This window comes from Coffea arabica, chromosome 2e (genome assembly GCF_036785885.1).
Source record: "Coffea arabica cultivar ET-39 chromosome 2e, Coffea Arabica ET-39 HiFi, whole genome shotgun sequence".
Lineage (NCBI taxonomy): Eukaryota > Viridiplantae > Streptophyta > Magnoliopsida > Gentianales > Rubiaceae > Coffea > Coffea arabica.
The window spans coordinates 1,196,414-1,212,871 of record NC_092313.1 but is presented as its reverse complement, the minus strand read 5'-3'; the positions used below and the strand labels follow the sequence as shown (position 1 = coordinate 1,212,871).

General features: G+C 37.4%; 1 protein-coding gene across 6 annotated transcripts; it reads right to left on the bottom strand.

Annotated features, from left to right (window-relative positions):
* Positions 1-1,199: 1,199 nt before the first annotated feature.
* LOC113729931 (uncharacterized) lies at positions 1,200-14,018 on the bottom strand. 6 transcript variants are annotated; one of them, XM_027254269.2, is made up of 14 exons: positions 13,672-14,015; positions 10,857-13,497; positions 9,566-9,693; positions 9,204-9,303; positions 9,000-9,132; positions 8,834-8,897; positions 7,885-8,542; positions 6,636-6,965; positions 4,589-5,377; positions 4,440-4,512; positions 4,280-4,365; positions 3,645-3,764; positions 2,091-2,221; positions 1,200-1,564 (listed from the first exon to the last, which is right to left on the bottom strand). In XM_027254269.2, the coding sequence occupies exons 2-14, from the start codon at positions 13,449-13,451 to the stop codon at positions 1,519-1,521; spliced, it is 5,253 nt and encodes a 1,750-aa protein (XP_027110070.1). In that variant the 5' UTR covers positions 13,452-13,497; positions 13,672-14,015; the 3' UTR covers positions 1,200-1,518. The 6 variants fall into 6 exon arrangements, 5 of the variants coding, with proteins under 5 accessions (XP_027110070.1, XP_027110065.1, XP_071934108.1 ...); XM_027254264.2 differs by having other exon boundaries at positions 10,857-14,015; XM_072078007.1 differs by having other exon boundaries at positions 1,200-1,586; positions 2,151-2,221; positions 10,857-14,015.
* Between the last annotated feature and the right edge of the window lie 2,440 nt (positions 14,019-16,458).

Here is a 16,458-nt window from a genome sequence, read left to right as displayed (position 1 = left end):
AAAAAATAAAAAAATTCATTTGACGAGACGTTAACTATATTTTAAATGATTATAGGTTAAATGAAAAATATCAAATCTACTCCAAAACAAAAATGCTGAGGGAATAAAATATTAATTACAATTTGCAACTAAAATTACATTAAGGAAGGAAATTAAATGTAATTGACTTGATTTTATGAGGGATATAAAGTCAATATTTTAAAAGTGAGTGATGAAAAAAATTTATTTGGCAAGAGTCGGGGTTTCTTGTGAACAATGAGGCAAAATGAAAAAAAATATCTAATCTACTCCAAAATACAATGCAGAGGGAATAAAATATCAATTACAAAAATTCACACTAAGGAAGGAATGTGAGACGCGTACATTAGAATTTGCAACAACTGCAGCATAAACTAAAAATTTTGGGAACACCGTTTGGCTACAACTGCAGTATCAACAACTAGAAGTTTGTCGGTTCTGCTTTCCGACGAAGCAAACGTCGTCGTACCCCTTGGGAACCGTACAATCCCTGGGCCAACTAACGGAGTGATACTATATGACAAGCTTAGGTTGATTTTTGGTAGGACCAAAGCAGATCAATCTGCTGTCTGTTACGATGCGAGAACTGTGTTGGTGAATAATTTATATGAAAATCTCTATATCCTTTGAAGGCATGTTCTAACATATAGTAGATGTAAGAATTGTGTTAGGGAATAATTTATAAGAAAATCTTTTTTATTTTTTGGAGGCATGTCTTAATAAGTAGTAGGATCGAAATCAAATCTCTTCGAATATTTTTTTTTACCCAAAAGGGCAAAAAAGAAAAGTAGTACAAGCATCATGAATTTTCCAACTTGGATAGCCAATCTGAGAAGCTAGATGTAAAAGAACTCAAAATCAATAAAAGTTTAAAATAAGTAGTACATTCTTTTTAAATATATGTTTCACATTAATTAAACTCTTTTTTATAAAACATAAGATCATGACCTTTACAAATAAATATTATAAATAAACTATAATAGCTCATATTTGTAATACAATTTGTTCAATGAAATTACTTATTTAACTCTAAAAATATTATTTTATAATATGTGTATAAAAATAAATAAATAAATAAATATATATATATATCTGTGCGGGACGGATCGAATACCCGCGGATTTTTAATTATGTGATCATAATCCGCCCCACATCTTGGCGAATACCACCCGATCAAATAATACATATCAAGGATGCTATTTTTTGGATCGAAACGGATCGGATACGGCAGATTTTCGGGTTAGTGAGTAATTTTGCCCGCCCCTAGATCGATGTAGAAGTCACTGAACTAAACGATGTACAACATCATCTCTTCTAACGGCAACAAAAACAAGAGGCATTGGTTAGAAAGTCTACCAACATGAATCCTAAGACAATCAAAGATTTAAGTACTTAGAAAGCCAAAACACGCAGCAGTCTTCCATAGTTCACAGTTACAAGGCATTGGCCAATTTCTCTTTGTCAACTTGAGCCATCTACAACACCAGGCTGCTATGAATTTTACCATGGTCCGTCAGTTGAATGACGAGCTTGTGATTCATGAATGCTGCAACAGAGAAGATGCAAAACTAACAACAGTATGAACAACCATGGTAAATTCCGCATGAACCACATAAAAAGCATTACGAGAACAAAAATCTCTTTGTATCTTCTAAATTATAATTGATGCTCCTGACTCTTACAGTCAATACCTGAATTACTGTATTTGAACATGTAAACTGATAGCACTGCCTAATCCTTTAGGTTAGATGATTCTACTGGAAAGCTAAATAATCTGATCAATTTCTGTATTCTGTTGACTGGCAAGATAGTTTGAACTGACAATACTTTGATTGTAAAGTTGATCCAATATGCACTCATCCATTATAACCTGTTGCATAACTAATGACTATGATTTAAGTTCAGCAGACCTAGCTCAAGCGGCTCACCATCTCCTCTACTTAATCACATGTTATGAATACCACTTAAACCTAAAAGTTTCCCCATCATAAACAAAATTCTTTGAGCAGATATATCATCCACGTATTAATTGCTTAATACCATTCTGCCATGCACATAAACATGTTACTCACACTAAAATGGATATCAACTTGCAACTAGCAGATGGAAAATAAACCAGGGTTGAATCATACGGAAGACTCATCATTAGATTTCTCGCTTCATCAACAGCAAGCCTTGCAGCATGGAGAGCCAGTTTCTTCACCTGTAAATATATAAAATTCAGGTTAGAATAACAGAACGTATTCACTTAGGTTTCAACCAAATGATTCATCATATGCGCCAATTGCCGACTTCCTCTTCTGATATTTCAGAATTTGCTTTACAATCTATATCATCTCAGCCAAAAGGACCCAAACAGCCATGAATAAGTAATGACAACTTTAGCACTCCTACACTTTTTTGAAAGTTTCCAAGATGAAACCAACAAAAGCTCATACTTTCTACCACTGTCTTCAAAATATTGGCTCTTTATTGCACTCTTACAAAAGCCACAACTCATTGTCACTGAATAACTAAAAGATGGAATGAAGTTTTATTGATAATTTTCCTGCATGTTCTATGTCATAGTTCTAAGCAAAAATTTACTTATTTGATGGTACAGCTAGTTTAAGCATGCAAGCTTCATTACTTATTAAATAGGATACCACAGGTGTTGCTGAAGGTTCAATGAACTTATTCTTTAATTTTGAAGCTTCAATTACGTGACAGCATTTTTATGTTGATAACAACTTTTCATCAATAGACCTTGAGTATAAAATGCAATATGAGTTTAGGTAGCATACAATCCACTTTATTTTGCAAATGAATAAGTATTCTAACCTAAATTAACTTAGCACAAGCACTCTCTTACTCATCAAGTATAACTAATAATGAAAGTTACTCATAATTTATGATAGCTTTAAAAGTAGCCCAAATTTTATTTGGGAAAGTGCCAACAAAAACTAATGCGAAGGAAACTTTTAAGAATTTTGACCTACGTTGAGAAAAAAATTAACAAAGTTCACTGTTACAATTTAACTCCCAGAGAGGCTCCTGGACTGTTTGGGGGAAAAACATGTTAACAGGATAATAAATATCTTGTACATGTATACAAGCGACTGTGGATTTAGAATCACCTGAAGCATTTTAGTGGCCCTATGCTACGACTTTATAGTAGAGAACAGAGAATTCAGTAGATTATACATAAAAAAGCAAAACAAAAAAAAATTCAGTAGATTAATACAGTAAATAATGGACACAGTCCTGGCTTTGCAGGGTCTAGGAATGTTATATATTCACAGCTTCAAACCTACAAGCGCAAAGGCAAGCTCATACTTTGAAATGTGAGCTCCCACATAAGACTGGAGTCAACTTGCCGCTATGGCATTGGCTTACCCTTAGGTTCGACCATAGGGTGAAGATCAATGTAGCATATCAAGGTTAACAATGGACGATGTTTCCATGGGTAGCTTAGGTTGCTCCTAGTTGATTAAAAATAAGACTAATAACATGAAAATAGATGCATGGGATTTGAAATGACATACAACTCTATCAGTCTTAAAACCATGCATATATTTTTAACAATTATAATGCAAGGAAGGAAAAATATGATAAATATGCAGTGAAAAACATCATAACCAATATACCTCTAAGATATCTTGCTTAGATCTATGGGATTTAGGTAGCAGCCGGAACTCCTCAGCCAATTTCATGCATTCTTGAACATTTTCAGGAGATACAAAGTCAACAGCTACTTTGATGCAAGACTGAAAAGAACCAAGGAAGGAAAATATCACAAACATGATTAATTTAGATAAAATATGATTACAAATCTAAACACGTTTCAAGACCCATGATGCCACATTAAGTGGCTTTGGATGGAGGCAGAATGATATATTTGATATCATCTCCTCTGACAACTGATATGATGTCATTTGCTAACTAACACCTGTAAAGGAACAAAACTCAAACCTAATACAGCACCAATGAATACCCAATCCAGCTTAAAATAGTGAAAACAATCAAGATGGAGTAAATTTTTAGAATATAACCCAATTATTTGTGCCAAAAGTCAGCTATAAAGTAAAATATCAGAAGTATAGTTGTTGCAAGTGTCTTGTGCAATACATTCCAGAATATACCACTCACAAAACAGAGAAGTAACATAATATTGATGACCTTATAACTGAAAGCCAAAAAAATTGTAAAATGGATTTAAACAGATGTGTCCAAACAATTAGTGTGTTTTACCAAAAGCATCTTTCAATTAACAATGTTTCACCTGTCTATTTCTCACTTGATGTGGGCACCCTGCAGGAATGAAAACAGCCTCCCCAACATATTGCTCAAATGTCCATGGTTCAATATCTTCAAAAAGAAAGCACCGTGAACAACCACAACCAGTTTCAATAGATTAATAAAGAGCGTAGACAAATGCTTACTGAACTCCTGCTTCAATTGCTCTTTGTGCCTCTCATTCAGATAAAATGTCTGATCATGAATAGGATGAACAACCTACAGGAAACTAGAATAAGCCACAAGAGATATCAGGTCAACAATGTCATCAAAGAAAGTATATAACAGTACCCACAGAGTTCACAGGAGCATTATTGATGTGTCGGAATTCTTTCCAGTGCTTCTGTAAGTACTTGGCCAACTTAGGCACATCCTCTCTACGGAAGATATCCCAAACAGCACCCCCATGTGTAGCCATGGAGGCATTTTCGTTTCTTAGTGGATGGTTTTCTGATACAGGTGCGCTTGCATTTGTCAGTAGTTTGTTACTGATGCTCATGTTTGGCCCAGTGGGCATAGAATTATTCTCTACAACATCAAGGCATCTGTTATTAGGAACATCTCCGATTTCAGTTTTCCAATTTGCGGAATCTGTACTTCTAACATCCTTTACTACCATATCATTTGTCATGCCAACTAGAAGACCAGAAAAAGAGTTAGTTTCATTACAGCCATTAATTGGTGTGGAGCTGGTTTCCTCTATCATCTGATGGTCAAGGCCATTATTCTGATTCACCACAGGTGGAACTCTACTTGATGCCTCAGCCTGCTCAGAAGTTCTAAACATGTTTGGAACTTCAGTAGAACACTTGGGAATCAACAGCGGATTATGTGATTTTGCAGTTCCCAAAAGCATCGAGTTAGATGAGGGCCCTTTGCATTGTACATCACCACATTTAGTGTCCCGAACTTCAGGCTTGAACAGCTGCTGCACTAGCTTTGTTTCAGGTGCGCCCTGTCCCTCATCTATATCCTGATGTAGCTGATTTTTATCCTCGTCATCGTATACCTTCCGCAACTTATTGATCATTTCACATTGCCAAGGAGCAATTTTCACCTCAGTTGTGTGTGTCAATATATTTACCTGAACCAAAGTCGTGAAAGTAAAATGGTGTAAAAGGATAATTTAAAAGATGAGAGTGGTGATATTTCGCTGAACAAGCAATTAAAAAAAGTCAAATCTCAAAGAATGGGTAAATATGAAACAGATATTGCAACCAAAGAAATGTTAGTGGAAAAAAGCCAATGCAACCTAGCAAATGGCAGTGAACAGAAACTAAGCAATAAATGCTGATGAGAGTCAGAAACAGAAAATTAGTCATGCCTTACTCGGATAGAGGTCTGCTAGAAACACCAAATACTAGCAAATGATATACTAGGTAACTTAGGTGAGTTGGTAGGCAATTTTGAAAATTCTCAAAGTCAAAAGGTTGACAACAATTATTAGATAGTCACAAACTTATTCCAGGTAGTGGTTAATGAAACAAATGTCAAGGGAAGAAAACTCATGACTTCGGCATTTATTAGGAATGGTTTTGACACCATTCATCATGTTCTGAAAGGTTGCCTGTTTTATCATTGCTCAACTTCATACTGAAATAATGAAAGGTTCCATCAGCAACCCAACAAAATTACTCTCAGTTTATGCAAGGTCACTGCCCAATGCCCCAGTCAAAACATAATCTAGATAATCTAGATTACCTAGGCAATTCAGATAAAAACTACAATGTTTACTGCTACATGGAAATTTGAATTTTAGGAAGGGAGAGAGGAAAAAGAAGGCAAAGGATGAGTAGCATAAGGAGCTTAGATTATGATATCTGGGATAAGGAACTCAACTAGTCTAGGAATTTCATCGATCACTCACTTCTAATCAGAATTACTTTGTTGTGGTGGATAAACCTAAGATCAATTGGACTCGTCGTATAGGTCCATGGAACAACCCCACCCCCGAAAAAACAAATCAAACCCCCTCCTGGCCCGCGGAAAAAGGACAGGAATGGGATACAGTTTTAAACTGTTGCAGCTATCACATATTTAGAGTACAAGCAACTTAGTACAATTCAGGAGGAATTTAATTCTCAGCTGCTTTTGCAATAGTGTCTAGGGCTATTACTACAATAGAAAGTTAATATATACTTGTAACTGATGGATCAACAATTTCCTAGGCAAAACTTATTACCGCGTATTGATTTTCTAAACATTAAATTGTGAAGTATGAAAAATTATGATTTCTGAAGAATCTGGTTCTAGAAGTACGGGATATGGAAACCATTAATGTGCCAAAAAAAGCTACACCTGATTCAAAATTAATAATACAGGAAATCTTAAAATGAGCATACCGCATCAGAAATGTCACAATGAAGTTTTGAGACAGAATCGCCTCTACCAAGCTCCTCAGGATATCCGTAAGCAATGTAAGTTTTAGGTCCTAAGTCTGGCTTCGAAGCACCATCCGGAAGCTTTGTGGCAAGATTCAAGGAAGCAAATCTAGGATGGGTGTATTCACTAAAGGGAAGCATAGCCACAAACTCAGCACCATGTCTGGGCAAGCATTCTTCAAAGGAATTTGTAGGCGGCCAATCCTTCAACTTCAGAATTTCTGGCCACCCATTGTAATGCCTGCGTCCCTCTAGGTAGCCCCTGAAGAACTGGTGGATATTTATCTCAACCTGTACCATGAAGGAAAGTTACAAATGGACCAAAACTAAATTTACAACTTTATTTTTCACCTAATTATGACCCAACTGCCAGGATGTCATGCTAAACAAAACAAAAAATGACAATAACCATCAAGTAAGAGAGAAAACTTCAACAAATATTACCATGCAATGCACTTTATTTGTCAGCAAATAAACAAGTATGAGATCTGCTCAATTTATAATGAAAGTGAATATGATCTGATTTTTCACAAACCACAAAAGACTAGTCAGAGAGACATAAGAAAACAAATGTAGTAAAAATTGTTTCCCAAAGATTAAAGAAAAGTTGGAATTGGATATCATGTAATGATCCCTTCAGCCTTCTAAAAAATTGGAACGAAATCAAGAGTAAAAAGTGTGGATATTGGAGACAAAACATAAGAAAAAATAATCTCTCTCTCTCTCTCTCTCTCTCTCATGGATTCCTACACATGCCCCTAGACAAAACAGTCCATAATTGACAAGGTTTGCTGTTAAAACTTTGGGTACACAACCAGTTCTATTCCTTGATATATTTAAGCTCCCATCAACACGAAAGATGCAACAAAGTAGGAAAAAACGAAAGCAGTGGTGGCTGCCTGGAAAATTGTGAGTGATACTTAAGAAAGCCAAAATGGAATTTCTCCCGTTGAATAGTCAGTCTGTCTAAAACTGATATGACAAGACTAGATGATCTAGCAGAGTATTTCAAGCACCCATTAATCTACCAGATAAACAAAATGTGAAAAGCAAGTTGTCCATGCAATGGCATATATGTAAAATATACAGACAATATAAATTGCAGAGAAGCAGCAGAAAAGAAAAAGTGCATGAACAAATGAAAGATTTCCTTGCTAAGAATTTTCCAACATAAGTCCCTTGTTTCAGAGTACATAAATTTGATACTAACCTCACACCAGTCCAAGCAATCAATCGCCTTGACACAGAAAGATTTCTCTTTTAATTTTTCCCTTGCACCTCTAAATGCCCTCCACATCACCATAGGCTCCCAACTAAGGCCAGAGGCTTTTGCTAGTACATTTGTAACAATAACAGGTTCACCTTTTCTCCAGTGCATTTGGAAATGCTCAAAATCACTGTCTCCTAAATCAACAGCATTAGGGCAGTAAAGAAAATTATCATCACTGTTAGTCCTGCATGCTGCCTGCCTTTTTTTCAAATGATTATTTCCATCCGATACAGAAAAAGTAGGACAGCACAAAGCACATTCCTGTGAAAAATCTACATCTCGTAATTGGTACTTTGAAGTAATCTCCTCTGCACTCCTAATCAGTTCATCTACAACATTAGCGTCAAAAATCTGTCTTAATTCAAGAAGTCCAGAACCACAACCACCTCGCTCTTTTGGAGGACACAGTATGCTACCATCAGGTTTTACTGTCCATTCAGGTAACTCTTGAAGGAAACCAGCCTGTCCACTGCCCTTTTTGTAGGCCCATTTGTCACCATCTCTGAGTTCCCGACAACAATTGAGACATATCTCATAAGAACAACCAGGATTGGGGCAGCCTCTATGGAAATTGACGATGGATGTATTGCAGTTGTCACTGTTAAATAGGGTTTCATGCATAGTTACAAACTTATTGCATCAAGAAGACAGAAATGTTGTCTAAAAATTCTCAAAGCTTTTTACCAGAAATAAACTATAGATGGTAGCCTAACGTACTTACTAGATTGATAGTGGATATTCTAGTAGAAAGATGCCATGACGTCCTATATTAAACCTATGACCACTCACTATGGATTGACAACGAACATTATTGGAGGTTTAGGAGCACAAATAGACTCGTAAAGAAAGAGATCTTAGATAAGCAACATTAAGTGTAGAGCATGTATACCAGTAGACTCGGTCATCTACTTCAAGCACTGATTTGGTTATATCTTCTTCTGGCAATCGAGCACCTATACAATTATCAATGAACACTCACATTTATTAGGAATCTGAATAGTCTTTGGAAGTCAGTTGGTAAACAAATTTCAGGACACAAAATCAATTTCCAGTACCAAGTATTCTTGCTTCAAAATCAAGCTCAGACCTCTGCTCTCTTTGAATATTCCTGAGAAGAGGCAGGATGTTGGCAAGAAGATAAAGAGTCGTTTCCAATCTGGCATTTTCATGTGTTTCTTTATGGCAAGCCTGGTAACATAAAACTTCAACTCAGGACACCTAATATGGTAATGAAAACAGAAAAAAATAATAATAATTACCTTTGTGGCAACATTTGCTTGAAGACAAGCCATGCAATTGCAAATACCATAACAAAAAGGGCATGAATCTTCAACGTCCTTTCTCGTTCTCTCAGGATACCTATTAATTGTCAAAATATGTATTATAACTAAGCCAAAATACTAACTACACCATTTGACACATTGACAAAAAAATAAAAATTTAGCAGTAATATTACCCAATTTGTTTCTCAGATGTCTGAGTATTTTTGGGCAATTAGCCTACTAGTTGGTTCATAAGATGTTCTTTTTCCAATATTAGACATAGAAAATATTTCAAACCCTGAGAAACAGGGATTGCTTCATCCTAGATTTAATAATGAAGAATTTGGAAGTTATTTTACCACTTTCCAATGCAATCATAGCAGTAGCGTTTCTTTTTGCACTTTGAACAGAAGACAATGCCAATTTTATCATTGCTTTTGCACTGATGACACGTTAAGCTTCGCTGACCTTTGCAACTGGTGGCATCCTGCAATACAGTTCATCAATATATTAAACTCAAATTAGCAAAAGAAGTTCCTATAGTACAACTACAAGTCTGGCAGCTAGAACAATCCAGAACATCTTAAATGAGACTTACAGAACAATCCAGAATTTACCTATTAGCAGAAATCGAGAGTGTTAAGTACAAACAGGACGAGAAACCAACTAACAGCCCAAAATCTATAAGTAACGGCCAAATCCTATCAGTTTTCACATGAAAGGAGCAGTAGGAGAGGCGCTTCTTCATCAGACCAACACATTAATTAAACCAAGGTTTGCAGCTGCTCCCAATTCAACAGCTAGTATGGAACTCAATCCACAGGTCCATATTGGCAGTAACTAGTCCATTCTCACTCTCTACTTTTATCTAATTTCAAGTGACTGTCTGTAACTTGTAGTCCAATAATGAATTTCTAGTACTTTGATCAGCAATGATGATTCAACATAGTGAACATGAATTTCATTAGTGGACTAGAAATGCATGTTCACCATGTTGAATCGCCCCTGCTGATCAAAGTACTTTGTCTTGTACCCATTTTGTCTTCTTCACTTAATTAATTCAGGTCAGCCAAACTGGCATAGCTAGACAATATTTTGGGTCTGTTTGGAAGTGTGTTTTTGGATGGGGTTTTCATTGCACAAGTTTTTTAATAACTTTGTCTACAATAACCTCAAGAAACACCCCAAAGTTTTAAAATATGCACCCCGAAACATGAAAAACACACACCATCTTCCTCTTCTACCACTACCCTTCCACCTCAGCCTGCTGCTGCCACCTCCCCCAACGTCGCTGGTGCCGGCTCACCCTCCCCCTCTTTTTTCCCTATTTTCCTCTCCTCCTCCCTCTTTCCCCTACTCCTCCCTCTTCCTCCTCTCATCCCCCCACCCTCCTCTTCCCCCCTTCCCCAGCCACCCTCTCCTCCCCCCCTTCACCTGCCCCCTCCCCCTGCCCCCCTGGAGAAAAAATTTTCAAAGTTTGTTTTTAAAACCAAAACTTTGTCTACAATTGGGATTGATTACTTAAGTTCATGATTGTATTTCATGTTCAGACAACTTACTGCTAAATTCTTCCCAAATCATGTAAATACATGTTAACAACAGTCAAAGCAATTAAATGCAGACCTATCGGCAAAAAGATAATGAACTTACTGCCATTCCGGATGCTGATATTACACTTTTTTGTCCCATAATTGCACATCTCAAAGATTTGTTCACGAATTTTCTTGGTCTTTCCTTGGGCCTATCATGGAACCCACCAACATATGTAAAAAATTCCTCAGACCCCTTGCTTCCAGCAAAATCTCTGTCCTTACCATCTGTACAAGTGAAGACACCATCAGCATCAGGCGGAAGTGGTATTTTCTTAAATCCTTTATGCTTTCGTCGCCCATTCTTCCATTTGACTTCATTCATCTTTCCACTAACACCCACATTTTCACTCTGATGTTCTACTGCTTCAAGGATATTTTTTTTCTCTGTGAGCTTATGACACACAGTTGCCTCTTCTCCAATAGTCACAAGTAACATTTTCTTCTTATGTTTTGAACCTTTTAGCATGCCAATGTGCTTTGTTACACCAAGTTCTGATCTTTTCTTACTTTTGGAACTCTTTAGCCGATCTCGCCCATCCCTCCACATAGGAATATCATTTCCTACAGCATCATTAGTTTCAGTAACGTCAACAGGACTTGCATGATCATCATCAGCCACCACAGTTTTCTGCTTAAATTTTGAAGCCTTGACTACGCCCTGGCCCTGGCCATCCTTCGCTAGAACAGAATCTGCACATTCGTTGCCTAAAGAAACTTCACCAACCACTCCTCCAAGTTCAGCAATTGCAACAGTTGCGTGCTTGTTATCCTCAATCAGCCTACCTTCATTTCCACCATTGCAGCCAACGTCACTCGAAAATGGTACCTCCTCAATTTCTTGAGCAGCTACATCCTCCTCCTTGTTTTTCATACCCTTTGGCCTCCCTCGACGATTCTTGGTGCTTTTGGATCCTATTGGCATCCCTGGACAATCCTTCGTATTTTGGGATCCTTTTGGCCTCCCTTGGCGTTTCTTCTTGTTTTTGGATCCTTTTGGCCTCCCTCGACCATCTTTCTTTTTGAAAAATCCATCTCCAGATTCGCCACATCCATTAACCAACTGAACTTGATCTACAACCTCACCAATTTTGGCACTTGCACCAATCTGCTCCTTATTATCATCAACAAAGTTATCAACATTTATAGTGCTGCAAGTAAAATCAGTTGATAACTGCACTCCCTGGGTTAATCCAACTTCACCACTATCAACATTCGAGACAACCCCATTCTTTTGAAAAGTAAGTTTCTTCTTGTTTTTCGAACCTTTTGGCCTCCCTATCTTCTTAGACCCCTCACCACTTCTTGTTTTTTGAACCTTTTTGAACCTTGCATGTTTGTTATCCTCAATGAGCCTACCTTCATTTCCACCATTGCAGCCAACGTCACTCGAAAATGGTACCTCCTCAATTTCTTGAGCAGCTACATCCTCCTCCTTGTTTTTCATACCCTTTGGCCTCCCTCGATGATTCTTGGTGCTTTTGGATCCTATTGGCATCCCTGGACAATCGTTCGTATTTTTGGATCCTTTTGGCCTCCCTCCGCGTTTCTTCTTGTTTTTGGATCCTTTTGGCCTCCCTCGACCATCCTTCTTTTTGAAAAATCCATCTCCAGATTCGCCACGTCCATTAACCAACTGAACTTGACCTACAACCTCATCAATTTTGGCACTTGCACCAATCTGCTCCTTATTATCATAAACAAAGTCATCAACATTTATAGTACTGCAAGTAAAATCAGTTGATAACTGCACTCCCCGGGTTAATCCAACTTCACCACTATCAACATTCGAGACAACCCCATTTTTTTGAAAAGTAAGTTTCTTCTTGTTTTTCGAACCTTTTGGCCTCCCTACCTTCTTGGACCCCATACCACTACTTTTATTCACATTCTCTCCAACACCGACGTCCACCTGCCCCTTAGTTGCTATGGCTTCAACAACCAAACCACCAACTTGATCTACAACCTCATCAATTTTGGCACTTGCACCAATCTGCTCCTTATTATCATCAACAAAGTCATCAACATTTATAGTACTGCAAGTAAAATCAGTTGATAACCGCACTCCCCGGGTTAATCCAACTTCACCACTATCAACATTCGAGACAACCCCATTTTTTTGAAAAGTAAGTTTCTTCTTGTTTTTCGAACCTTTTGGCCTCCCTATCTTCTTAGACCCCATACCGCTACTTTTATTCACATTCTCTCCAACACCCACGTCCACCGGCCCCTTAGTTGCTATGGCTTCAACATCCAAACCACCAACTTTCTCAAGATCAAGTTTCTTCTTATTTTTCGAGCCTTTTGGCCTACCTCTCTTTTTTGACCCCGTCATACTATTATCAACTACAGTTTCTTCAACAGTCGCATCCATTGTGAGCTGCTGCCCTTGGAACCCAGAGGTCTTGTGATGCTTCTTCTTACGTTTCTTCTTATCCTTGGAACCCAGTGGCCTTACAATTTTCCTCTTTTCACCTACATTCTCAATTCCAGGGCGAAAAACCATTACACCAGAAATTTCAGGTTCAGCAGCAGCAGTGCCTGTTTCTTGATTTTTCGGGGCGACAATCGGGGGCTGCGGTAGCAAAGGCTTTGACCTTGAGCGGAGCCGGAGATAGGCTGAATAGTGCTTCGCACAAAGACTTCGCCCGGTCATTGCCTTCAATTTACAGCTCCAGCCAGTTGAATTCTTCCTTTTACACCTGATCATCATCCCAATCACCAACATTACTTCCCATCACCGCCGTCTCCATGCCATCAGTGCCACCAAGTTTTTATTTTTCCAAGTGAGCCACGATGACAAACCCTAACCTCAGAAGAACCCACCGGAAAGACGAAAAAAAAAAGAAGAAACGAAAATGAGGAAATTCAGTTACCTGCTTCTCCGAATTTGATAATCAACGGCTCATGAAATACTTCTCTATCGCTGCTCCATGATAAAAACTCTAAATTTGTCGAAATGCAGTAGAATTCAGATTGTGCAGAGGCGGAGGACTGAGGAGAGCAGCAGTGCAAAGTATATAAAAAAACACCACTAAGCTTTTACTAGTAGTGGTAGTATAGGCAGCGGAAAACGGCGGCGGTGTCGTTTTGTTGTCTCGTATGCCCGGTTTTGTTGGCCAAAACCCAAAAAGACGCACTATGGATTCGGGGAATGAGAGGGGGATACAGAGGGCCCCTAAAGATTTCGTTTTAAGGTTTGCAAGCAACCCGCGCACTTTCGATTTCGAAGCATTTACAATTTATTAATTATTATCCCATTCCCCCAACAAACGAAACGAAAAAAAACGAAGGGCTGTTGATGTACTCGGGTAACTTTTATAAGTACTTTATTTACTCTATCCGTCCATATTTGGGAAAATTGTTGAAAATATTTTTCATATTTTGTAAAACAATTTTTTTCATCTCTTACTTTTAAAAGTATAATTTTACTTCCTTTATAAATTTATATTGATTAAATTTGATCCCTATCTAAATTTCTGATTAATTTTTGACTGAAATACATGTTATCATTTTTTATAGGCAAAATTATCAAATCACATTTCACAAAATAAATTTAATCCCTTATCAAATTTTTTGCATTTGACAAAATAAATTTTTCGCCCCTCACATTTCATAAAATAAAAATTTTAATCCCTTATTGATCATGTGTACGAATAATTTTTTCTTGTTTTTGAAAATTTATATAAATGTCTATTTGATTTCATCTAATCATCACAAACAGAACCACGACACCTGTCAAAGGGTTGTTTCTCATTCCGGAGCTACTCTACCATATTCCAAATTCAATGATTTTAGGGATAATTTTCAGAAACCTCCCCTGAGGTTTCTGACAGTCTCACTCACCTCCACTGAACTTTGTAAAATATCAGCTACCTCCCCTAAAACTAAGCAGAGTGTATCAAATCTCACCCAATTCAAATGCACAAACAATTTTAAATATATACCAGGAGAGAGAAAAACACTTCATCCCACATCTGCCCTCAAGATTATCATTAGTGACTTAATTTTTGTTGAACAGTACAAACCATTTAACAACAATGAAATACGAAATTGATGGAAAAGGCAAGGTGTCTATTGCATTTTGGAAGATAGAAGCCAATAGCTCTTTGTGCACAGCTAAACCAACGATAAAGAGCAAATAATAGTTAAGTTGGTTAATCATTCGCTATTAGTTTTGCATCTAAATTGTAGTTACGTTGGTTAATCATTTGTATTACTCATTTAACTAATTTTGTCAAAATAGTTTCGAAATATATCATAAGTTATGAGGGTATATCTGTCAATTCATCATCAATGATATCGCAAATAGGACCCAATAACCTGACACGGGAGGTATCTGATATTTTGCAAAGTTCAGAAAAGGTGAGTGAGACTGTTAGAAACCTCAGGAGAGGTTTCTGAAATTATCCCATGATTTTAATAAACTCCCTACAGTCGTCCCGGACAAGTTACAACTGTTCTCAACAATTTGTGAAGCCGTAATTCCTAGAGCCTCTCACCCCGTAATCCGTAATTGCCTTGTAGGTGCCTTTTCCATTCCGACATTTCTTTGACGTTATTTATCCATTGCTGTAGTATAAATATTCTGTAATATAACAGATAACCTTTTTTAGTACTCATTTGAAATGATATATTTTGGTCCTAACATATAAATAGTGTCAGTGATTCATAAAATGATACATAATTGAATTACTAATTCTATATCATCTCATGCTTGATTGCGTATTATACATAAAATAATACATCTCGCCTAACCGAATTAATTTTTTATATAAGAGATGAAATAATCCCATGGAGGATTCGTTTGAGTTGTGTTTTAAAATGTACCAGCTCTTCTCAATACGCCAAATTCGACATTGGAAATGAGGTGCCATCGTCATTAGTGTTTAATCAAGTTAGCCGGCAAATCCTCCCTAAACAAGCAAGGATGCATGGTATGGTCTGTTCTGATGAAAGTGATGACAAAGGCATTATCATCATGTTCAGCCTGAGAAGCTGGTGAGATAACCAAAGCAAAAGCAAAAGCAAAGGGAGAGCAGGAACTAGGATTAAACCACTGAGCTTTTCTAAAAGGCCACCAAAGTCCCTTTTTGGACTGTAAATTGACGGTTTACACGTCATCTGTAGCGAAAAAAAAAAAAAGTCGAAGCATCCTTTTAATTTAGTCAGATTCTTATACACACTAACCCTTTATATACAATCTCTTTAAACTTCACTTCCTCTAGATTAAAATAAATTAGATTATAGAAATGGTGTTGCTTTAAAAAAAAAAAAAAACTAAGATTAGGAAGCAGCAGTCCCAAGGAGTGAATGGAGGAAAGAGGCTACACAATGGACACATCAGATGCGTCAAACCCGGGAATCGTGGTGGGCTAGGGAGGGATGCCCGTAGGTGATTGGAGAGGTTTCAACGTGAACCTGTAACTTGCAAACTTTGGGCTGTGATACATGTTCTGATGTGAACTGTGGGCTTTGATGCATGTGGTCTGAGGCTGACACTGGGTTACGGGAAGGTGAAGCTAATTCACAGGTGGGTTGACACTGGTGAGAGATCCACCAGACGAAATATCAGAGCTCCTGCAGAGGAGCTAATCCCAGCTAAGGGGCCGAGGCCCCTTAATAGGACCAAAAAGAAAAGAAAAGTATAAACTAACAAGAGC